Source organism: Thalia democratica, chromosome 7 (assembly GCF_965202585.1).
Source record: "Thalia democratica chromosome 7, ktThaDemo2.hap1.1, whole genome shotgun sequence".
Taxonomy (NCBI): domain Eukaryota; kingdom Metazoa; phylum Chordata; class Thaliacea; order Salpida; family Salpidae; genus Thalia; species Thalia democratica.
This window is the reverse complement of record NC_139171.1, coordinates 38708898-38735604: the sequence shown is the minus strand read 5'-3', so window position 1 is coordinate 38735604 and position 26707 is coordinate 38708898. Positions and strand designations below refer to the sequence as shown.

The following is a 26707-nucleotide window of genomic DNA, read 5'->3' as shown; positions in this document are numbered from 1 at the left end:
TATATTGTAGGTACTTAGTTTGGTACGTAGTACGTACTTTGATTTTGTTACAAGTTAAAAGTCTAGAAGTCTTTTTAGGTTTCTATTTAACTTTTTAAGGTTATTTGATTATAAACTTTTTACATTATATTTTTTTTCTAATGTTACTGTACTAAAAAAAACTTTACTTTTCGTTAAGTTATTGTTTTACACTAAAATCGTTAAATTTTTAAGGACTTATTTGATCTATTAACGGGTAATTTTTTAAGTGTAATAATTTTGATCAAAGCCTAGTTCCTTTTCTGACTTCCATTGAATGCTGAATCTACATATTTTATTTAAATCTTTTCTTCTGGAAAAGTATAATTTTCATTTATCAAATTTGGAAAGTAAAATTGCTCTATTTAATGATATATGCACTTTAAATCAATCAAAAATTGTACTCTAAACTATCTTATCTATTTTCAGCTAAAATTCTAAATTAACTTAATTAAATTTGTTCTTTCAACTTTCCTAACTGTTTTTGAACTTCTTTTTACTTCAATATGAGCTCACGGAAAGGTTAGTTTATAAAATTTTGTATTTTATTTTCAAAGTGATAAATATATTACAATTCTCATCAATTATTCATTTATATGCATTCAAAAGATATATGCACTTTGGCAACTATGAAATTGGCATAGCCAAGAGTTAATCCTTTAATGCCATCTAATCATAAACCTTTAACATTTATCTTTTACTTATTGTGACAAGTTTAGTTAATTCAAAGACATTATAGTTTACTGATATTGCATTTCATATGGATTATAAATAATGATGCAAATAAATCTAAATATTCTATTGTAAGTTTTATTTTATTATTTAATAAGTTTATTTGTATTTAAAACTTAGTTTTGAGTTTGTTTTTATGAATGGTAATAATAAAAAAATAATAACATCACATATCAGTAACTCTTTAAAATCAAAATGCTGATCAGTGTTGTATTGTTATTATAATTAAAATTGATATTACATTAAAATTGTATATAAAAGCACATCCTTCACTTTTCATGGCTTCATATTTTTGTTTTGACATGTCTATTTTTATGTCTACAAATTAATGATGTCATTTTAACTATTATAGTTGTTTTTTGACCAGATATTATTGTAGTACTGTATATATTTTCTTATAAACTCTCATTTTGATTAAAATCAATAATCCTTTAATTTTTAAAGCTATTTATATTACAAAGATTAGAATATATCTAAATATCTTCAAAAAAGAAGTTTAATATATAGCTTTTGAAATTAAAAAAACTGTATTAAAGTGAAAATAAAGTTTTTATGAAACATTTAGTATGCCACTAAAGTATATGATTAATAAAGTTGTTTATAAAGTGTTGAACAAATGTTTAGTATTACATCATTATTTTAGTTTTTTTTTAATATTTAGTTTACATTTCCATTTAAAGTGAACATATAAAAGTTTGAAACTATTAAAAACATATAAAAAAACAACTATAATTGTAAAAAATAGAGCTGAAAAAGTTTGGGGGTCTGCTTTGATATAACTTTAAGTATTGTTAAAAGTTGTGAAAACTAAAAATAAAAAAGAAATCATTGAATCGAAGTTTGTTAAGAACTTTTGGAAATATTTTTTTTTTGGAAAAGTTTAGGAGTCTCCTGGATATTTGAAAAAATTAACCTATGAAAAATGTTTTAAATTATGACATAATTTAGTTAAAATAAACCTAATGTAGGGTTTGTGCGCATCAGGTCAAATCAGGCTAAATCAGTTAAGGCCATAGGGGGGGGTAGACCATGTTTTTTACAAGTTGATCTTATTTTATAGAGTTTTTACTAAGCTTCAAGATGCTTTTTACCGTTTTTAAAAATTCAAATTAGTTTTTGAGATATGACCGGCCAAAGTCGGGCCGCATAACAGGTTCCTTATGGGGAAGGAAAACTAAAACGGCGAAAAAAGACTAATGCATTCAAAATCTATCTCCTCCTTCATTTTTTAAGCAATCTTCTTCAAACTTTCACAGTCTATTCTTTATACAATAACAAAAAAACGTTATTTGTGACTTTAAAAAATTTCAAGTAAAAATACCTTTTTTTTGTAAAAAAAAATTTTTTTTGATGAAAATTCACTTTTTTTTTTAATTTTTGTCATAAAATTACAAAAAAAAGGTATTTTTACTTGAAATTTTTTAAAGTCACAAATAACGTTTTTTTGTTATTGTATAAAGAATAGACTGTGAAAGTTTAAAGAAGATTGCTTAAAAAATGGAGGAGGAGATAGATTTTGAATGCATTAGTCTTTTTTCGCCGTTTTAGTTTTCCTTCCCCATAAGGAACCTGTTATGCGGCCCGACTTTGGCCGGTCATATCTCAAAAACTAATTTGAAATTTTAAAAACGGTAAAAAGCATCTTGAAGCTTAGTAAAAACTCTATAAAATAAGATCAACTTGTAAAAAACATGGTCTACCCCCCCCTATGGCCTTAATTTGAAAAAAATTGCTAAATATAAATTTTTTCATTTTTTTTTTGCTTGAAAGTTTTAGAATTTCAGTTTATGTCATTTTAAATGCTTAAAAACTTCTGAATTAAAAAAAAATTGAGAATAATTTTTATTTTTCATGAATATATCTTATTAAAGTGTGAATTTATTTCTAAATATAAATTTATTTATTAAGTGCAAAATCAGTCAGTGTTTGTAAAAATAAATGCTTAAAACCTTTTTTTTGAATTTTGTTGAAAATGTTTAAGAATCTTCATTGCCTCAAGTTGTCTAAGCTACAAGTTGCTTTATGTAGATTTTTAAGATCAAAATAAATTTTGAGATTAAGCGGGTTGAAGTTGGAGACTACAATAATACTACTTGAGACTCCAAAATTACTTCTGAAGGGGATTTTCCTTACTTTGAAAAAATATCAGGCTAAATTGGTCTCAATCAGGCTTAATGAAAAAAAAAATCACGCACAAACCCTGAAATGTGCAAACTTGTTTGCTCCTATATTTTGTTTGAAATTAATTATTTAAGCATTTTCAAAATCTCAATTTTATAGCTTAATAAAAAAAATTTCTGCTATCATTACTAATAGAGTTTTATCAATTACGGCACTGATTATTTTAGTGACATTTTGTAAAAACAGTTTTTAATGTTGTTTATTTTTCAACAAGGTCTGCCACAAACTTCAGATTGTTTGACTTAAAAAAACTAAGCTGATTTATAATTGTTTAATCTATTTTGCAACACTCCAGCTAGTTTTGATTGTTTTTGTAAACTCATTTTTTGAGTTAACTTTTTCTTAAAAACTGTAGTTTTTAAATCATTTTTTACTACTTTGTTATATTAACTGTATGTTTGTCCATAATTTTCTTAGTTTCTGCCTCAGTTTTTTATTTTAAGTTTTCTAATAAACTTTGGTTGACTTAAGCTAGTTTTTGGACACTCAGACTGGCTTTTAGTCTTAAAGAGGGGCAACCTTGTTTTAATTAAGCTAAGAGGGCTGAATAACTTAATTTCTCTTAAATAAATATTTCAACTTTGATAATTTTGATGATAATTCAGACTTAGGAGTAGAAATATCTTAATTTGTTATGAAGTAAAGAAAAAATCTAGAAATGTTGTAATGCCAAGAAAAAAAAAAGTTTGAGATGGAAGAGCAGCATTGTTATGGTATTTAAAACCTTACTATCAGTCTTCAATGAAGTTTAAGAATTTGTAAATTGTAAAAAATAGTATCAAGAAAAAGCTGAAAATATTTTAGGAAGCAACTTTATTGATATTTTTTTTAAATTGTTAAACTTAAGTTAAATTTTTACTCCAAAGTATATTAGTATCTTGACAAATCATCTTATTTTTTCTAATTGTATTTTATGAAACTAAGTGTTTGTACTTTTTGGAGGTCTCACTTGGTTTTTACTAGTTACTCATTTTTGGAGACTTAATACATTTTACAGCTTTAATTGTTTTTTTATATGTACAGGGTTGCCACTTTACCTGGAATCCTGGAAAAACCTGGAATTTGACAATTAAGGCAAAAAATAAAACCTGAAATTTTAACAATTTTCACATAATCAGTAGTAAAATTTCAATTTGACTTGAACATTTTATCATATAAAAAAAAAATTTTTGTCACCATAATTTTTTTGTTATAAAACATATTTAAAGTAGCTTTAAAGTATCTTTTCAATGTTTTTATACTTTTTAACACAATTTCTTACCTTAAACTTAACTTTAAACTAAAAATTGACCCAAATATGTGTACTTTGAAAAACCTGGAAGAATTTTGGAAAACCTGGAAAAATTTTTGAAAAAACTAGTGGCAACCCTGTATGTATCAATGATAGTGAGTTGAAAAGATTTCATGTTTTTAAACAAAAACAAATAAATTCGAATATTTCATTAGTCATGTTCTTTTATAATTTTAAGTCTCTAACAATTTTATTTTTACTAATTATTATTATTTATATTCCAATTTCAATTATTAAATGTTTAAAAAGGGTTAAAAAAAGATTTTTTTGAGTTTGTGTCAAAAACTACTTATGTTTAGATATTTTTAAATATTCCCTGTGTTAGTGTTGTTTATATAAACTGTTAAAGAAGCCTACAAGTTTTGAATCTTAGCTCAAAAACTAAAAAGGATTCAAAGTTTTAGTGAACTTCAACTTTTTAAGTTGTTGATAAAAAATGGTGTTTATGTTTGTATAATAGACTAATAAATTTGAGTATATCTCAAAGTTATAATAAGTTTTATTTTTGTCTGACTTAAAGTTTTACTTTTAGCTTTCTTTATAAATTTTTATTCTAGATTTTGTGAAAAAAAGGCCTTGACACACTCTATGACCTGAACAAGTAAACAAATGATTTAACACCTATCTGTAAAAAAAAACATTTTATTCTTTTTAGAATACAGTTTTTTGTTCAGTCTATTTATGATTATTAAATGTTAATTATTAAAAATGTTAGGTATCACTTTTTTCACAATTTTATTTTATTTTACAGAGTTTCAACTAAACTACCAGATGTTTTTTACAGATTTTAAAAATATAATTTTTGAGTTATAGCAGGTTAAAGTTGGAGCCAACAATAAGTTCCTTACGGAAGGCGCAAACTAAAACGGCAATAAAAGACTGTTTCACTAAAAATCTATCTTCTATGTTTTTTGAGATGATTACTTTAAACTTTCAGGAAATGTTCCTTGCAATATTTAGGAAGTTCTGTTGGAACAAAATTAAAAAATAAAAGAGGAGATAGATTTTTAGTGATTTCAAGTTATTTTCTGTTTTAGTTTGTGCCTCCCCTAAGAAACCATTTGACTGGCTATATCTCAAAAAATATTTAGAGTTTAAAAATCTGTAATAAGCAACTTGCAGCTTAATTAAAACTCAATAAAATAAGACTAAATTGTGAAAAAGGTGATTTACCTCCCCTATGCCCTTAAAGAATTAAAAATCTCTATGAGCATTAAATCCTAATTTTCTTTAAACTTTAGAAAATTATTCTTAAATGATTATGAAAAAAGTTATTGCAACATTGTGAAAAGAAGCTTTAAAGAAAGTCAAATAATTATATAAATACTTTTTGAAAAACATAATCTAATTATAAAGTATGAAAATTACTTTTGTATTATTTAGTGACAGTATGGCTAAAAGGTTTGTAAAATAACATTGGATTTGTTGGAGAAAATAGACTCACTGATGATTTTAAAAGTTTTATGCTTTTTAGTTTGTTCTTTTTGAAATTTTTCAAATAAATACCCTTAGACCACATGAAAGTTATTTAAATTAGTACAAAAATTAAAAGCTAAACAAGTCTGGACAACAAGATCAATCTGTAAAAAGTGTTTTGATCTGCATAATAATTGAAAAAAAAGTTAAAGTAATTAAATATGTAGAATTATATAGCAAATCAGAGTTAAACTTTTACTTTAAATCTTGAAAATCTTAAGTAAACAGCAGAATAATTAATTTAATAGCTAAACACGTATAACAGTAACCATAGTTCTTTACTGCTCATTATCTTTACAAAACATATTTTAGTAATTTTGGTGTTAATACATAAACATAGAAAATAATATATTTGTTAAACACAACCAAAAAATTATTAATTTTGTATTAGTGTATTGATTTATTATTATTAATGTATTGCGATGAGAGCTAAATACAAACTAAATACTTTAACTGTAATTTTAGTTTTTAATAAAAGAAACTTTTTATTATACATTAAAATTGTATGACAAAAGATTTGAAAAAAACAGTTATAAATAGTTGTGGTAATATTTACTACAGTATTTATAGTCACATAAAATCTTTATTATTACATTTTTAAAAATTAAGATTAAGGAAATAAGTACATGCAAAAGAATAAATATAGTTTAAATTTCCATATTTGTTTAGTTTAGATTTTTTATTTATTTATTAAAACCATTTACAAAATACAAAACATTTTTACTTAGACAGGATTGCTCCAGAAGTTACTTATTAAGGGCATAAGAGTTAATCACTTTTTTCAAAATTTAGTCTTATTTTATTGAGTTTCAACTAAGCTACAAGTTTTTTTTTACAGATTAAAGCTATTCAAAATAATTTTTGAGATATAGCCGGTCAAAGTTATTGGCTATAATAGGTTCTTTATGGGAGGCACAAACTAAAACGGCAAATAATTAGAATACACTAAAAATCTTTCTTCTCCTACATTATTTGAGATATTTACCTCAAACTTTCAGGAAACGTTCCTTGCAATATTTAGAAAATTGTGTAGGAAAAAAATTTAAAAACAAAAATTAAAAAAAAAACAGTTTTTTGTCACAGAAATTTGTACTCACAGAACTTTCTTAAAATTGCAAGGAAAATTTCTGAAAGTTTGAGGTAGTTATCTTAAAGACCTTTTTAATTTGCACCTCTCATAAGGAACATATTTTAGTCTCAACCAACTATTTCAAAAAAAATATTTTGAGTTCTAAAAATCTGTAAAAAGCAACTTACAGCTTAGTTAAAACTCACTAAAGTAAAATAAATTTTGAAAAAGGTCTTTTACTTAAGCCCCTATGCCCTTAAGTATAGGTTTTGGCTGTCTGTCATTTCAGTTTTAAAACTTAAATCAATTAATTTTTTTATATTGGTTTCAAATATACTTGCTAATCTGTCTAATTTTATAATTTAGTGATGGCAATACAAGCAAGAAAGAAGCGTTCTAAACCAAAAAAGAATGACAAAGTAAAGAAAAGCAGTAATAATCACAATTCAAAGAAAATGTAAGTTTAATGTTACAGTTTAAAATGAAATACAAAAGTTAATAATTATATATTATTTTAACAAAAGTTAAGAAAAATAAAAATGGTAGAAAGCCATAACTATTTTTTTGGTATAAAAGCTAAATTAAAAAAAAAAAAAAACAATTCTTGCTGGTAGTAAAAGTCAATTAGAAATTTTAATATAACATTTTAAGGAGGCAAATTATAAATTTGTTTTTTTGATTAAGGTGTATTCTGTCATTCTATTTAAAACTTGCTTCTATATTGTTGTTATTAAATATTAGTTTTTAGTTTATAATAGTGCATAAATTGTGTTTAAGAATAATAAAAATAGTTGTTTTTAAAATTGAGTAAAAAAATTTAAATTTTATTAAAGAAGTTAAAAATTTTCCAGTTTTTTAAATAAAATAACTTTTTTGGATAAATTTGACTGTGAGATTACACAACATAATTAAAGATCTACTATGGAAGAAGAGAAGTATTACAGTGATGAAGAAAGATACGAAGATCATAATGATGAAGAAGATGAAGATGAGGAGTGCAAAGGCTCTGATGATGACCAACAAGAAGATCCTCAAGACTACAAAAAAGGTGAGGCAGTTTCATGTTCGTTTGTTTTATTTTTACAACAAAATATATAAAGATATGTGTAGTTTTCGTTAGATTTATTTGCTCTTGCACAAGTCAAAACTATATAAATGCAGTATTGTTAAATGTTTTGTTTAGAAGTTTAACTTTTATATTTTTTAATGACAAGTTTCAATAAATTAATACTATGAGCTATCAAAAAATTTCTGTTTTTTGAAAATATTAATTGTGCAACTACAAGGCCAATGCTTATAAGTTTTTTCTGAGTTGCCTAAATTTGGGTCTATCCTTTGTTATAGTTGTAAAATTATTTTCTGAAAAGTAATTGCCTACTTCCTTCTTGATTCTATAACAAAGTATTATTTTGTAAAATTTTACTAGTCCTGTTGTTTTATAATCTGTATAGCAAGGTTTCCCAAACTCTTTTTTATAAATGCCCGTTGGCAGAATTAAAAAATATACTTTAATTAAAAAAAATAATTTAAAGTAAATGAGTATAAACTTAGATGATTGCTAAATAAATTATTTTTAAAGTCCGACAAGAACCTCTTCGACACTATAAAAGAGGTGATGCACGTTTATATTCATTTGTTTTATAACAAAATATTTTTAATTTAATTTTATTTTTGTACGATCTAGTTGAACAATTCAAAATTGTATGTTACTGCTTTTTTATGGTGAATTTTTTGTTAATAAGTTTTAAATTGTTATAGTATTTGATGATAATTTTCTTTTGATACATTGTAAGCTATCAAAAGTATAAATATTGTTTCCAAGTTCTTTTTGTTGTAGGTATTTTTAAATTCAAGCTGATATATTATTCTACCATTTTAAATATTTTTTAAGTGTTGATTCAAGTTATTTAAGTAAATTTTCAGTCTGCAACTATCTCTGCTTTAATATAACTAAGTTTTCTTTGATATTATTAAGATGATCATATAATCAATTTCTTTTAAAAAGTTGAAAATTATTTTATCAGTTATTGCAACTTGTTGTATTATATTTCAGATTATTTTAAATAAGTTTAATTATTTTTGTGCTTATATATGTCTTAAAAAATAAGTTAGAGTAGTTAATAATCACTTTTTATAATCTGAGTACTGTTTTATAAAGAAAAAAAAAGTCTTAGTTATATATATAAACTTTTGAAAGTTTTCGATATTTTGTAAAAGTTTTTATTTTCCTACAAATGTATTTTTATAGCGTTTTGTAAACATAAAGTGTGCATTGTGCAAACCTGTATTCATATTCATGCTCTATCTATTGGTGATTTTGAAATGAAGTTTACCAGTATAAAACTTTAAGGGAGGTGCAAAAATATAAAGAACGTTTTTGAAAATCGTAGGCTATTTTTTTTTACTCGGGCTAAATTTTTATGCTTTGAAGTTTTAAGAATGATAACTAGGTAACATGATGTAGATTTAAAAAAAAATATTTAGTAAATGTACACATTAAATTAAACTATAATTATTATCAGTAACAATAAGTAATAAAATATTCACAGGTGGATACCATCCAGTGAAGATTGGTGACCTTTTTCATGGTCGCTACCATGTTGTGAGAAAACTCGGTTGGGGTCATTTTTCCACAGTTTGGCTTTGTTGGGACATGAAAAACAACATCTTCACAGCTCTCAAAATCGTGAAAAGCGCCACTAACTACACCGAAACTGCTATAGATGAAATAAAAATTCTTCGTAGTGTAAGTTGTTTTGAAACTTACTATTTGTATCTAATTTTTACAAATTATTTGTTATTATAAAGTGAAATAAAATCTTGCTTTTATGTTAAACCAACAAATTTTATGTTTTTCCTTTTGCTCTTTTAATATATAATTAGCCGTAATATTTTTTTTTGAATGTATTTAGTACTTATATTTGCTAAACTTTAGTTAAGTTGATACGTTTACTAACTTGCATCACTAAATTTAGGTCAGGGAAGCAGATGCTGAAGACGAAAATAGAATCAAGTGTGTTCAGTTATTAGATGACTTCAAAATACATGGAGTCAACGGAACTCGTAAGTGAAACAAACTTATAACTAATCAGATTTAATATAATAAGCTTTTTCGGTACGTGCAGCAAAACGGTTTTAATTAACTATTACTTTTTATGTAAAAGTCAAATTTCCACACAAGTTAGTTTTTGCTAATAATTTTGCAGATGTTTGCATGGTGTTCGAAGTTCTCGGCACTCACTTGCTCAAGTGGATTATAAAGTCACAGTACCAAGGGATGCCTCACAACTGTGTCAAGTCGATCATTAAACAAGTGAGATAATTTTTATTCGATAAAAGTTTAGTAGTAAACATCATTGCTTATGGAAGGTTGTTTTGTTTTCACGTATTCAAATTAAACAACTGATAATACATTAGATCAAAGCTGTTATTTATTTCTAATAAATATTTTTATAGCATTTATATCTAAAATTATGTAAGTTAAGTCTGCTGTGTTTGTTTAAATCTAATCTTAATTGAAGGGTTTGGTTGAATATTATTATTATAATAATTTTTATGCACTGTTTTTACTTTTTTAGTTCACTTGTTATTTGGTATACGTTTTTTTATCAATAGTAACAACTAATACTTGTTAAAACAAACCCATGAAAGAGAATAATATAAATAGCTCATTGTTATTCGAAAAAATACTTTAATAACTGTTATAAGGTATAAAAACCTTAATTGAATATACATCAAGAAAATGTATAAAGCAATTTAAAAAACTGTTAATTATAAAATAAGCTCGTGGAATGTTGTTAGTGACATTTATCCAAAAAATGAGAAAATATCCAGAATTTTTTCATTAATTTAGTTTTACTTGATCATATACATATATTTTTGAACAAGCTTTGTATTGGCAGTCAAATTGAGTTCAAAAATTTATAACAAATTTAATTTTTTTAAACAAACTGATGTTTTCATAAATGAGATTGACTTGAAATTGATAAAAATATGTTTATTTATTTCTGTTAATAATGTACATTTTAGGTGTTTTATTTCTTCGTTAAACTCGCAGACAAGTTACTTGTGTGTGCAAAGTAAATATTTACATTTAGTAAAGTTCGCCTCACAATTAATAACCGTTACAAGATATGTATTGTTGTTTTTGTGACGCTTCGTCTTTTCAAAAAGTCTCTTGCGCCATTCAATACATAAGTACGCGTCAAAATCTAATTATGAATTGTTTTCCATGTCGTTTAATTTAACCACTTATTTTTTTTACAAAGCAGTTGAGTTAAGCAAATTAATTAGAGCAAAGTGATCTAGTTTTTATTTATTTGTTCTATTTGAAATAGAAATATTTATTTAATGCACTTGACGAGCATTTTGAGCAAAACTTTGTTTACTTGACAACATTTTTGAAACAACAAAAATATAATTTTAATTCAATACAGTTTTAAATTACCACTTCCATATTTTACACTTAAAATTAACCTCGTAATAAATCTACTCAACTCAGGTGCTGCAAGGCCTGGACTACCTGCACAGGAAGTCGCGCATCATCCACACCGACATCAAGCCGGAGAACATCTTGCTGCAGGTCGACGAGGCCTACGTGAGGAGAATCGCCGCCGACGCTCAGAACTGGCAGCAGAATGGGGGAAAACCCCCATCCGGATCCGTCGGTTAGTACAGCACTTTAGATAGCTTAATGAGATATTTCTAGATCCCTAGTTTTATTGAACACGTTTGTCGTTTGCTTTCAATTCGTAAGTTTATATATTATTTTTTTTGATGACTGGCTGATGATTTAATTTGCAAAAAGTGACTTTAAGATTTTGAATTGACTTTTTAAGTCAATTTGTAAGAATTGCTTCTTTTTAACTTTTGACACTTGAAGTTTATTAAGGTATTTAATTTTAACTTTTATAACAAATAGAAATCTGTCTATGTGTTTGATAAGTTATTACAATAAATAAATGTTTATTAACTTAAATTACATCTGCTTTTAAGTTATGTTACAGCTATTTTAAAATATTATAATGTTACTGGCACAGTTAGTTTTGACAGATTTTGAGCAACTTTTGCCTTTAATTTTTTTTTACATACACTTAAATATGTTGCTAATATTTATTTTTTTACAGTTAGTGCTGCACCTCAACAAAGATCACGTTTGGTAAGTTGTTGATTTGTAAAAAAAATATATATTAAGAAACTGTATCTTCTAGTGTGTCAAATGTACTTGCTTTTTTAAATTTATGCACAATAATGATTATTTTTTGATTACATTTTTGTGTGATTTACCTTATGTCTTCAAATTTTAGGGATTCTGATGTATTCAATATACAATTTATGTTCAACCAAATTGTAATTAAAAAAAATCACATGTTAAACCTCTATTTGTAGTAGTAATCTATTTATTATAAGAAATATTTAAAAATTAGCAATTTGTTATATTAAGCTAAATTAATCTGTTTATAAACAGTCTTACGTTTAAAACAAATTGAAATTAATTAATATTGGACAAAAGTTCTGATATTTTTTTAGATTATGTTTAAACATTTATATATTTTTTTCATTTAATACTGGTCAATGATTAGCTAAAATACAATGGAAAATTTTATATTATAAAATATTTTGGTTCTTGTTGAAGTATCTAGGAACTGTTAAAATGTTTAATGTTAACTAAAGTTTAATATATGTTAATGTTAAAAAAAGTTGTACTGTGAAAACCTTTTAGCATTTAATTATTTGAGGTATGTCGAAGAGTAAAATCAATAAATAATTTTAAATTAGGAATGGAAATATTTTAAGGCCCGACTTAAAAAACTGTTAAGTAGCAAAGCTGAAATGAAATAATCATTAAATAAGCACTACTGTGTGCTGAAATTAAAATTAAGAGAACATTATAAGGTATTTGTTATAAGACAAATCAATTTTGTTTGTTATACACAAGTTTTTTCAAATTAGTAAGTATGTTAGCCACCCCTAATTTAGATGAGACTTCTGTTAAGTTGAATGATTATCTATAACAATTAATTTTTAAATACATCACATATTTAAGAAATCGTACAAAATTTATTAAAAGCGTTTCTAGTTTTTATGATTGAATATAGGTGTTTTAAATAAATAGTGACATTTTGGAACTTTTACTTAGAAGTTTACCTGTAGTTTTTTGAATATTTTTAGTTTGTGATTATTAAAATCACAAAAAGAAATCATATTAAATAAAAAGCCTTTTGTATTTGTTCTAAAAAACATATTAAGTCACGTTTACGCATGATGAGTTATTTTTAATTGATATAAAATGATATAATTATCTTTCACATGTTTTTTTTGTAAAGTTTAGCTTTTTATTTACTATACATGTTTTATTTTTCATCTTAAATTAAGAATGAAATAAGTAGCGTTGTTCATTAAGAGTTCAGTTTTTTGTTAAAAAGGTTGAAAGGTTAATATAAGTTTTATTTTAAAGTTTAAAATATTAAAAAACAAGCAAAGTTCGAATTATCTGGTTACTTAGAACTTAAATTTAAAACAAGACAGGTTATTTTTTATTATTTGCTTCATATCAATGCTCAATTATCGTCATGTATTATGCATGTTTTTTCTTGTTTTTACTACGCATAGCTCTTGGCACTAGATAAAAATGTTGTCTCCCCATTTTTAAATACCTTAAGCTTACCAAAGTTTGTTTTTGTAATCAATACTTTTTTTTTCTCGACTCTATTATTAATCTAAAGTTGATAGATTTTATAATGATGTGTTTTAATTAAAGTTTTATAACATGTATGTTAGTTATAGTATTAAATATAATAATGTTGGACCTTATAACAAGGGTATAAGGTTGAACCTTGGACACTTTTTATTTTTTAGTGTTTATTTAAATGAATTAATTAATTAATTAGCAAAGCTGATTAAAAGTTCACTTAAATAGTATATAAAATATAAGTAAAGGCAATTATATTGTGATGACAAAAGTTATTAGATTTTAAACATCACAGTCTAACAAATAAGAGTTTTAAATTATCTTAGTTCTTGTTTTGTTAATTTTATTCAATGAAAAATAATGTCATTCCCTTTTAAGTTTTAAAAGTTAGCAAATGATATAAAAAAGATGAGCGCTAAGTTTATACTAGTACTAGATTACTTTTATACACTTGATTTCTCTGGTACTAGTATGTTTCAGTTCAAAACGTCTGATTACTAAACCAATCTTTTAATTTTTATTGTTAAGTTAGTAGTTGCTGGATAGTCGTACTTTTTAGAATCGTTTCTCTTAAGGATAACATAATGTTTGTGATTGACATGTGTGCAATGAACTAGCTGAAGCTGATGCAAATTGTTATGTTAATAAAGAGAAAATTGACTTTAATCTTTCAGACAATTGTTTGTGCTGTTGTAAAACATTATATTGGATATATCAGTGTAGCTAGTTTATGAAGCCTGTTAAAATTTACCCATATATGCTTTTTTTATCAACAAAATAAAGTATTTTTTTGTATTAAAATAATTTGAAAACTTACATGCAGAGACGATAAAGTATGCAACATTTAAAAAGTTTTGTTTAAATAAACTTTCTAAATTAAAAAAAAAAGTTAAGCAGACAAATTGCTCCAAAATATATAACTAAATGTTTTACTTGATATTAGTTAAAAAATGTACTTAAGAACATAAGAGGTAAAAGTAGTATTCATTTAATAGTTTGAATAAGCAAATTTCAAAATTTGTTATAATTTATTAAACACTATTTATCGAAGGTCTTACGAAACGAATTCATTTACAAATTTATTTGAAATAGAAATAGTCAATTTAAGATAAAAACAACGCTTTAACGAGTTTTCAAGTTTTAAATTAAGCACTTATGTTAATAGTATGGCATAAAAAATTGGGTAAAATTTTAATTTTAAATAATGTTTGTTGAAGTTATTTTTAAAACGTCTATGAACTTGCAAGTAGATTGATAATATTTAAGAAGCTATTTACCCCATAGATTAAATTACTCTACAGCTGAGGTACTTAAGTTTATTTAGATTGATAAATAATACCTATAATTATTCAGCCCACCATAACACTGAAAATGTGTCACTTTTGAGTTATTAATCAGACATTTCAAAAAGTGACTGCGTAAAAACTACTAGATAGTTATAGTATTTAACTATTAACATTATATGTTTAAGTTCCATGTTATTGTTTTTAGTTAGAATTTGTTCCTTCTTTAGTTTACTGTGTAATTCAAGAAATTAAGCTTTAAAATGTTCATTCGAAGAAAGTTTTATAAAATTCGTAGCAAATTTTCTTCGAATTGCAATGCAAGCATTTATGCAAACCAGTTTGAATTAAAATAAGTATGTGTAAATTTTCAATATTTAATAATAAACAACTTAAAATACTGTTTATTTGACTACATTGTTTGCTAAATTGAAAAAGTTTGCTAATGAGTATTTATTTAGCTATCATAAGTATTAGCAAATCTGTTTTATTTTAATTTTATACCGTTTTATCAAAGTTGTAATTTCAAACAATTTAAACAGCCAAATGAAAAAATGTCGAAAAACAAAAAGAAAAAGTTAAAGAAAAAAGCAAAGAAACAGCAGCTATTACTTCAGCAAAGTTTAAATCAAATAGAACAAACTGAACGCGAAGGCAAACCTCTCATAAACCCGTCTCTCGATAGCCAAGTTCGTTGCTTTCATAGAGTAAAAGACATTTTTATTTATATTATATGAAAACTTCTATCAGCTTATTATAAGTAATTAAGTTAAACACTTAACTAGTTATGTTAATAGCTGTGTACTCTACCTTATTAAAGCTACTTAAATGTTCTTTTAAGTTAATTTCAAACATTTTATACAATTTATTAAAATATATTTTACTATTAGTTTTTGTAAATAATGTACTTTATTTACTGTTTAAATGTTTGTATGAATAATTTGGCTGTTCGAAAATCAGCTTACCATCATTTAAACTTTCGATGCCGTTTTTAATACTGTTTTTTCCATGCATCTTTGTTGAAAAGCATACTTATGTAACTTTAGTAATGACCTAGCTGAAGCTTTAATCTCTGCTAATTAACGTCAAGTTACCTAATGTACAGTAGACGACGCATCATGTTAGAACACAAGTCACTCAACTACCTTTTTGTTTCGCTGTTACATATAACAGCTTAGTTTGTCTGCGAGCTTTCGAGCTAAATACATTACAATGTTTTGTTGAAGTTTCAAACAATACCCATGAGTACTCTTTAAAATACCTTAGTTGCTTGAGTTTTAGACAATAAGTGTTAATATATTGCTATCTTAGTGTGATATTTTGTTTTCTAAATTAAATAAATGCTGCAGCTTGCAGAGCTTTACAAGTACTTTTGTAATGTTTTTAGTACTGATTTAAACTTTCAATACATTTTAAATTTCAGTAAATCTTAGTTATAGCATCTAAATTAAGATTTCATAAAAAAGACAATTAATCTGCTACTAGATATAATTATACAATTAATAATTTATCTTAAAGATAGCACATTTGATAATTTTTTTATAATATAAAAACAACCATTAATTTTTTTATAATCAAAATTTTTAAACTTAGTTAGTTAAAAAACGTTTAAAACTTATAGCTAAGTGTACTTGTATGTCTAAAATGAAATAATTGCAAAATTAGTACAAAAAAAACGTATATTGAGTAACAAAAAAAAAATTTAATGAACCATATGTATGTATAAATATAATCACCTTATCAATTCAAGTGATAGTTATATTATTAAGCACACTTGATAATTGATGAAAAATATGTGCATATTAAAAAATGTTCCCACAATTTTCTTAGATTGAATTTTTGATTTTATCTCTGTTTTTTTTTTAATTTTCTTTGTCCTAATAAAATTTATAGTTGATGTTATGAAAAAATAATATTATTAATCGATATAGAAAATGTTTTCAAAATAAAATTAGAATACGCTTATCAAAGACACAACTTCTTTAGTAGCATATAAATGACGAGTAGAGTTTGGAATAATTATACTAAATTTTCACAATAAATTTAAAAAATGTTAACTTTTCTTGTTTTACACGTTTTCTAACAACAGCTTGCCAACACAAATGGAAATTGCAACCTCCAATCTCCAACAACTTTGCAAGACATTTGTGAAAACAACCAAGATTTGAACGAAGTTGAAGCTAAAGAAGTTACTAACGAAGTTATTAATAACGGGGATGATGAAAATTCTAAAGATAATCAACAGTCATTAGACATTAACGCCGGTACTTAATTTAATCGTTCAGTTAAAAGTACACATTATTAATTACAGTTTTATTTAAACAAAAAGTAATTCATTTGTTGATGTCTGCATCACTTCAGATTTATAAACGTAAATATTGTTTCAGAACCGAAAGTTAATGGAAATGGGCTCACAGAAAAGTAAGTCAGCTATATATTGAGTATTTGTATTATGTTAATTTTTTTTTTATAAAATATTTGTTTATTTTACCGTAACTTTAACAATTTCAAGTCTCAATATTATTGACAGCCATTCCGCGTCAAATGATCATTTGAACGATGAAAATATTGAAAAGATAGTTGAAGAAGCTGAAAAAATTTCAATTGTTGATGATAATGTCACTTCTTCCTCAAAACCTAATGAAAATGAGTTAGTCGATATAGGATATGTTTTCTAACTATATATATCTATATATTTAGTTTTTGTAAAAGAAGTACAACACATAAAAGTAAGTTAAACCTTTACAAGTATTTTAGATGTAATCTAGTTAACAAAATTTAACAAAATCAGCTTTAAACTATTTTAAGTACACATATTTATTAAGTAAATTTTTAAAGTTAGAGTAAGATGCTAGACTATACTAATATTAGTTGATTATTTTGATAATAAAATAAAATGTTTTGTAGCATTAAAAATATTTTTTTGCATAAAAGTCATTAACAGTTTCAAAACAAAGTCCTTTTTCATAACTAAAAGTTTTTTAAAGGTTTTAAACGTAATTACAGCGAAAGGCAGACGAGAACGTGCCATCCAAGCAACGGTCACCCGGAGGAAGAAAAATTAACCGAAAGAGACGACAGGAGCGCGTCGTGCAGCACCGAAACGTTCGTCGTTGATTTTAAACATAACTTTGCATTCACAATCAAAATATAACCAACTCACTAACTGAATTATCTCTATAAAAGACACTAATTGTTTTTTTCTAATCCTTAAATTATTTATGAGTAAGTTTTACACACTGGGTTTTTCGTTTATATGTTGCCAATAAGAACTGATATTTTTATCACGTTATTACAACGCAGCGGTCGCGTGTCGCAAGCCACGTCCGATTGGAGGTCGTGCGACGCCAACGAGCTGATCACCAACGTCTTGGACCCGAACTGCGCGGGCGACCTCAAGGTGAAGATCGCCGACCTGGGCAACGCGTGCTGGGTGGACCGGCACTTCACCGAAGACATTCAGACCCGCCAGTACAGGTGCATCGAAGTTCTGCTGGGGTGCGGCTACTGCACTGCCGCTGATATCTGGAGCACCGCTTGCATGGTTGGTTTTCCTCTTTGTTTCTGTTGGTGTGAAAGTAGTTTAGTAGTTTGTTTTAATGTTATCCAATTATTGATATTTTAGTATGATATTTTCCATGTTTTAAACAACATGTACCTACGTAACAATTCTTTATTTTGTGTGCCTAAATATTATATAAAGTTAAAACTTGTTTGATCAACTTAATGCTTATATGGAACTGAAAATTTTGTTCACTATTTTCCAAAATTTGTTAATAAACCATGTTTTTTTCATTTTTCAACATATTGTACATGTGTATGACTTTTTTAAATTTTAAAAACAAATTTTGAGATGGTTAATTGTAAGGTCCTACTTGCAATTTTGTTGATTTAGTTTTATAGTTTTAAAATAATTTCAATTGACCCTGTTGATAATGTTTTAGTCAATTAAGCTTTCTTATTACTTTTTTTTTGTTAAGATATTTGAAATAAGTAAAATACTTTTGTTTTATACAAATTTAACTAATAACTATTTATGTTTTGAATTAAATTTTCATTAAAAAAAGTTATATATCAAAGTAACAGAAATAACTTATCTAGTCAAAAATAAATGTTTTAGATATAACTTGTTTAAATATAACCTAATAATTTTAGTATGAAATTTTATATATATATTATAGAATAGTTGTATTACCATTTTCAAACTCTTAAGATTTGAATTATCTAGTTTCTCACTAAATATAATTTACAATTTAACAAAAGACTTCTTTTTAAAACAGCTACTGTTATATATTATGTAAATTTCAATTGTTCTTTCTTATGTTATTTTAATTGAGAAAATTAATAAGTAATAAAGTCTATTATATATTATAATTACCTTGTGAAGTAGACGTTTGTTTATTGGATAGATTTGAGCGATGTTTAAATTACGCCCTTAGTTTTTAGTTATTTTAAATGAAGATTAAAAATTTGAATTGTAAATATTTTATTCAGGCATTTGAACTGCTCACCGGAGACTACCTGTTTGAACCTCATAGCGGGGAAAACTATACTCGTGATGAAGGTTATTTTTTTTTACTCCTGGTAAATAAGTTTTTCCCATTTTAAGACCTTTCTGTTTTGTGACTTTTATAGATGAAAAAGTCTTTACAAAATTTACAAAACAAATCACTAACTAATTTCAAAACAATAAATATTTCTGATAAGTGCCATAATGAATGCATTGTGTTAACCACTTTGTTTTTATTCTCAAGTTTGTTTCTAACAAAAACTAATTAACAGATCACGTTGCGCTTATCATTGAACTTTTGGGTCATCTTCCTAAAAAACTTTTGAAAGGCCAGTATGCCCGGGAATACCTCAACAAAAAAGGTTTCAATTATTACTTGTGTTTTTTGTTTCTAACCTTTAAAAAGTTTTGTATCATAACTTTTAGTTTAAGTATTGTTCCTGATAAGATTTTTTTGATCTAATAATAGTAAATTTACTTAATAGTTAAGTATTTACTATTGAGAATACTTTTTTCAAATATTTTATTTAGTTAGTCTATTTCATTTTTTTAAATTGATAATTATAAAAAGGGTTTACTTGTAGAAAGTATAATAATCAAGTTCTTACTAGCTTCTATGATAACCTCTCATTAAGTAAATTTGTAATATGTTTTAAATCTCAATACACTGCTGACTAAAAAATTTTCCTTTTACTTTCTGTCACAGGCGAGTTGAAATTCATGAGAAAGCGGAATTTTAAGAGAGGTTTTACTTGCAAATAGATTTAAATCAACCTCTCATTTACTTTGTAGTGTAATTGTAACAAGTTTGTAAACAGTGTTTGAATCAGGGTTGCCACTTTACCTGGAAAAACCTGGAATTTGACAATTTAGGCTAAAATAACTTGGAAAAACCGAAAAAAAAAATTGAAAAAACGAGTGGCAACCCTGTTGAATACAATAAAATTGATTGAAACAACCTTCTAATTGCAGGCGAGCTGCGCCACATCAGCAGGCTGAAGATGTGGAAGCTGAGAGACGTGCTGGTGGAGAAGTACGAGTGGGAAGAGGAGGAGGCCGACGAGTTCTGCTCCTTCCTCCTCCCCATGCTCGAGCTCGACCCCAACAGGCGCGCCACCGCCCTCCAGTGTTTGCAACACCCCTGGCTCAACATCACGTGATCTCGAACACGTGACTAAGCGGATTTCGACCCTCAAGCGCGCCGTTCTCTCGACTTTTTAAATTTTCCTAAAAACCTTCCATACAATTTGATTTAGAGCAATACTTGGAAAACAGAGTCCGCTCATACTGTATGTATAATAAATACTTCATTTTTTTTATCTTTAAATTTGTTGCATATTTATGGTTAGCTTTAATAATCCATAAAATAATATAGCATTTGCAACTTTATAAAAAGAGTTTATAGTTTATAAATATAAAATATTTTCTATAATTTCAGAGCGTGAAAATGCTACGTACTTTTTATGTTTATACTCAACTTAAAAATTGGGCGATGTTCTACGTTTCTATTGCTGTTAATTTATTTGGTGCTAAGTCAGCCCTCATGTGAAGTCTCTTGTTTTTACTACTAAGAGTTTTGTTTTTATCTGTCTTAGAGAACTGTATGTTGATATGTTTATAAAAAACACTATTAGAATAGCAACATTTATTTTTCTTACTCATTGAAAACAATTGACACATACTTCAAGGTTGTTATTTATTGAATTTTTAGGAGAATATGAATTTTGAAATAGAAAAGGGCTCACAAAACAAGTGTTTAAAATTCGTTATTTTTTGAAGTTGTAGTTTAAATATTCACAATACAACTAGGTTTTAACTTTTCTAATATATATTTAAAGGATTGTAATAAACTATAAGAAAGTAATCTTTGTTATTTTTATTGATTTATTTTAAGAGTTGACACTCTTAATAGTTAATTTTATGTGTAATTATAGTCATAAAAATATTATAATTAAAGTGATAGTGTTGTTAAGATAATTAAAATACTAAATATACTTAATTTCAATTTATAAATAGCAGGCTCCAGTGCAAATGCTCTAAATCAGGGTTTCCCAAATAGGGCTATACCGCACTTTTTTGGGTGATTATAGTAAGTCGGGGAAATGTTTTAGAAGTTTTGGCAAAGTTAGAATTTTAAATGAAACTAAGATAAACTGGGTTTTGTAATGAGGAGTAAAATAGCAACGGGGGCAATAACTAGTGAGGTGGTAAGGAACCAATTGATGAGCAAAAGATATTCTGAGGTTTGTCCGCAGATTTCTGAACAGTGAGCGATTAGTATTTTGCTAGCTGGCAATTATATAAATGAACTTGGGATACCCTGCCCTAGATTATGCTGCTTCATTCTTATTCTGAATGGATTTGAATAAAAATACTAGGTTTTGTTCATTTGATTATATATAGCCTTGAACTAGAGTTAAAATTTTATGACACAAGTATATTGGCACCTTGAAAAATAAAGAAAATGTAGAAAATCTGTTTAAAAAGGTTATAAAAATTGCAAAAAAAAAAGTTAGTGGTTATTAGATATGAGCTAATGACATTTAAAAATTTTATTTTACCGGTACTATTGATAAAGCCAAAGGTACGTAGCAAAACTTTTTTCACAATTTTTCTTAAAATAGCTTTAGAACACGGTTTCCTAAACTCATTTTCGTAATCTCCCATTTGGTAGAAATTCAATAACTATTCGCTCATTACCAATTTATTTTTTCGTCCCCTTTACAGTTATAACGCTCTAACAACAAAACCACCTCGGAAAACCCTGTTTTGAAATATATTTCTGCTTAAAACAGACAACTTAGTCTCTTGAAGACTTAAACTATGTAGTTGACTTTTGTTATACTCGAATGTAAAACCAAACAAAATAGGTTTTTAATGGTTAATAGAGTAACTTGCATTTCGATCAGTTCTTTTTGGATAATTGGTTTTCTGAAATGTTTTAATTTCTATAAACAAAAGATCTTAATATTTTTTTTAATAGTTTTCAATAAGATTATAAAATAACTGTTATTTAATAACTTATGTTTTTAATAACTGCAAATAAATTGGTTTAAACAAAAACGTAACTACCTTTGTAAACGGATGATTGAAGTAAAAATCCTATGCTATTTTCAAAATGCGCATTAAAGAGGCACCAATCTGACAATAAAAATATATTTCACTTGTTGAAACACAAAGTCATTTCTAACATTGAATTAATTTTGAATTAAACAAGTATTTGTTTAAAACATTGATATTTAAAGCTCTATTCAGAATATTGTATGATTGTTTTTTTTTTAATTATAGCAATAGTATGTTTCTCTAATTTAAAAAACGTTCTAAACTGCTAAATTCTATATTCAGAAGGTTTTTAAAAAGTTCTAAAGAAACTTGAAACCTGAATTTGAAAATAACCGAAAATGTTAAACTTATTTACAAATTTCTGTTTACATTTAATTTGTTTCAAGAAATCACGACTTTTTATATACAGCAAGCGACTTAAGATAAGATCAAATTTAAAAGAAAACCGGAAAATTTTCGTTATTTTATAATTCAAAATTAAATAAAAAATCCTTTAAATAAGTATATTGACGAGCTATGCAGAGAATATAAGTTCGTTCAAGTTTGTCATTAGGAAGTATAAAGTTTAATTTTTACATGATAACTACAGTAAATCTCATTTGCTTAAGAAATATTTAATAACTCTAATCAACTAACCAGTTATAATTAATAAATTACTTAAAAAGTTCCTTTATACAGTGAAAAATATTTTAAATTACAAAAGTTAAGATAAAAATGTAGTTATTTTCCAAACATCCTGGAAATGTAAAATGTATCCGTTTTGTATGGCTCAATAACTGATAGATTTTTTTGAACACAAGTTCCTTAGATCAAAAGTTTTGAGATTTTTTTGTTGTCCAATTAGCAAATAGCATTTAAAAACTTAAAACATTCTTATTAAAATTTGTATGAATAAGCACTAATGAATTTTTGCTTAGAAAGATAAATGTTAGAAAAATAATAAAAACTAATTCAACCACGTTATCATTTTGTAAGCCCTTAAGGGACAAAACTCTATTACTTTCTTGGTTATATTTTTAACAATTATTAATATTCTTGATCGACTTTTAGGAAAATAGTGGTTGTTCATTGAAATATCAAGATTCTTCCTACAGAAAAAAAAAAACGAACCTGTTGTTTGTTTTTGACAATCAGTGTTAAACTTAAAACCATTTTATCTCGCTTTCAATGATGACATTTAAAAAAAAAACATGCAAAAAATTTACTCATCCACAACACGCAGTCAGAATATAGAGTTGTTCAGAGCTCAATTGTTGTCCATGTTTCACTCTTAACGAAGGTGTCTCAATTGAGCAGCAGCTTTCTTTAAGACGAAATCTGTCACAGGAGCTGCTGGAATGAAACTGATTGTTGACCGTAGTTTCATGTTTTCAAGAAGGGTTTGTTAGTTAATCTAAGGGATTATGGGTGGGCAACATTTATAATCAGAAAGCCAGTTAAAAAAAACTTGTAATCTACCGGATCAATAAAATTAGATCCAGCTGGATCATAATTCAAATTTTTTTAAGTTTTTTGAATGTCAGCAGAATAAGATCATGCACTATTGTCTAATTATTATATTATTAGTAATTTAGAATTAAGAAAAATTAAAATATTTTTCGATTGTCAATAAATATATCCTTCTGTAAATGTTAAAAAACTTAAGTCTCTTTAAGAAGTAAAAAAAATAAACTTAATTACATAAGAACTCATTTTAAATTTCTCGATATGAATACAAGCTACATTCACTATAAACTTGTATTTTCGTTATTTGTCTGCTGTAAAGGAAAATAAATTAAACATCGTTTTAAATAACTGCTTAAAGTAGATAACAAAACACAAATAAAGTTAGCTTTTTTATGCTCAACTTAAAACTAAGTTTTTACTGTCGCAACAAAGGAAATGGAAAGTTTACTTTTGCACTGTTAAAAAATTTAAAACAAAGTACAACTGAACACAACATAGAGTCATGATAAAAATAAATATAGTATCAACTTTAGTAAAGCACTAAAATAGAAAAGGAAATACAGTGAAATTAAAAGTTTTTACATTCAACTTAGCGTTAAGCTTTTACCATTTTAAAAAAGAAATAAAATATTAACTTTAACAGCTGTTTAAAGTTATAAAACGAATTACAATTGCAAAATACATATCTACTTTCTTACATTTATAGATATATTTCATTTTTTTAAAGTTCTGGTTGAGAAGTAAAAGCTTTTCGCTGGTCTTTGGAAGCAATTGACTGCTATTTTTGCATAAGTTACAAGCTTCGGAAAAGAATATTTTGGAATACACTGAAGGCGGTGGTGCGGACATAAGTTATTACAAATTATTTTTTATACAGTTTTCCCTTTTTAATACTGTAAGATACATAATCTAAAAACGATTTATCACCAACTAATAAGGCGATAAAGAGCTGTAAACAATTTTACTTTCTAGAATTATTTAAGCAAGAAAACATCAACTTGGGTCTAACACATTCATAACGTTAGAATATGACTGGATACAAATTTTTTTTTTAATTAGGGTTCGGCCGGATTAGGGTCTAATAAGGCCGAATTCAGCCGAATCATGGATCTGACAGATCCCTAAAAAAGCCTTATGCGGGCTGAACATATTAAAATTAAGTTTAAGAATATCACGTATTGAAAGAAATTGTAGTATGAAAACTAAAAGAAAAAAATCAAAAAAGAAATTTAAAGGTAATAGTCACTTAACAAAATTAAAAAAGCTAAGAAATCAAATAAAGAAAATATTTCAAAATATTCGTCACTAAAAAACTCAAAATTATAAATTTTTCCTATATAAAAAATACTTTGTAAGTCAGAAACTATTGTTGGCGAGCGGGATCTGGCCCGCGGGTCGTACAACCCCTAATCTAAGGAAACCCGCTACTTAAGTGTTAAGTAAATTTCTTTGTTTATTTTTTTCTTATAAATCATCCATAAAATAACGTGTTTAGCAAAAGTTTTAAACGTTATTATCTTCTACTCATATCTGAAAAATTTCTCAGTATTTTTGAATACTATGTCTATGAAAATAGCTATTAAATTAAATTGATAAATCAATCATAAAAACGCATACTTAGAAGCACAACGACCAAAGGCAAACTTTAAATACAGCTAGCACATTTTATATGCACACATAAACAGTTAAGTAAAGAAGAAACTTAAAGTAAACTTTATCTAAACTGTTTAAGTAATTTGTTTATTATTTTATAAAGATTTTTTAATATTATTTTAGCGTATATTAAGAGTAAAAATCATAGTTCTCAACTTCAATTCAAAAAAATAAAAAACAAAATTATAATTAACTAACTTATTCCTAAAACAATGTTTTACTCAATTAACCAATGAGATCTTCTATTACAACTAGTTTCTTATCTAAATTGAGTTCTTAAGTTATAAAATTCTGTTTGAGTAAAAAATAAGTTGTAACTGAGGATCACATTAATCTCATCGATTAACTGAGTGAAAAACAGTTTTATAAACAAACCCGTGAATAAATAAATTAGAATGATAATCTTTATCTAGTTATACTTTTTTAAAAGCCTTTTTATAAATTTTAAGTTCATTAAAAACTTAAAACTACAAATTCTAATAAATACTTACAGCTAAAGTTCCAAACTTGTCATTTTAATGTAATAAAACATTGTGAAAGATTTAGAAAACTTAAAAATTATCTTTGATGAACAATCATATATAATAGATAAAAAATAACGATTAAAAAAAGTTTTTTAAAATAAATAGTTTAAAAGAAATAATTATGATTTCATGTTTAAAAAGTTAATTTACAGTTTTAATTCAGATTTATAGTTTAAAAAATACTACTTTGAGTAAGATACCATTTATTATAAAGTAAACTTTAAAGTTATAGAATAAAAAAGCTATAGTTGAAACTAAACTATTTTTAAAGTGAAAAAAATTAGTATTTTTAAGAATGGATTAGACATAATATATCTGTATTGTTTCGTTGTCTACTTATAGAAAACTTTTAAGATAGAATACATATTTTTAATACTATATAACCAGATGTCAGCGAACTGCGGCCTGTGGCTGCACTCAAAACTTTATTTCGATCATTTAAAAAGTTTTGTTTTTTTTAAATTGTTCTCAAGTCAAAATTGTACAAAAAATTGAAACTAATCCATTCTATAAATTACGTATTCATAACCATTTAAAAATAGTTTTTTTGAGAAAACTAACTTTTTTCCTATTCATATCTGTCGTAAGCTGGTTAAAAAAGTTATTTTGTTTTTTATAGTCTGAACAAAAAAGTTAATCTGACCTCAGGACTTATTGCTTAAAATATGTTATAACTTAAGTTCAAATACGAAAACTTAAGTCTATATATAGTTTAATGTCCTGGTGTATGACTCGATAACCGAAAGATTTTTCGTACACTAGGTCATTGG

The 26707-nt window shown here is 25.8% G+C and overlaps 1 protein-coding gene across 2 annotated transcripts; it reads left to right on the top strand.

Annotated features, from left to right (window-relative positions):
• Positions 1-445: 445 nt before the first annotated feature.
• On the top strand, positions 446-21105 carry LOC145840237 (SRSF protein kinase 3-like). Of its 2 annotated transcripts, none has more exons than XM_082947420.1 (17): positions 446-540; positions 7134-7224; positions 7682-7815; positions 9317-9513; positions 9743-9830; positions 9974-10080; positions 11269-11434; positions 11894-11925; positions 15284-15430; positions 16831-17005; positions 17129-17162; positions 17272-17391; positions 17748-17846; positions 18045-18285; positions 19236-19305; positions 19524-19613; positions 20224-21105. In XM_082947420.1, the coding sequence occupies exons 1-17, from the start codon at positions 525-527 to the stop codon at positions 20409-20411; spliced, it is 1995 nt and encodes a 664-aa protein (XP_082803546.1). In that variant the 5' UTR covers positions 446-524; the 3' UTR covers positions 20412-21105. The 2 variants fall into 2 exon arrangements, with proteins under 2 accessions (XP_082803546.1, XP_082803547.1); XM_082947421.1 differs by lacking the exon at positions 446-540 and adding an exon at positions 732-821.
• Positions 21106-26707: the final 5602 nt, after the last annotated feature.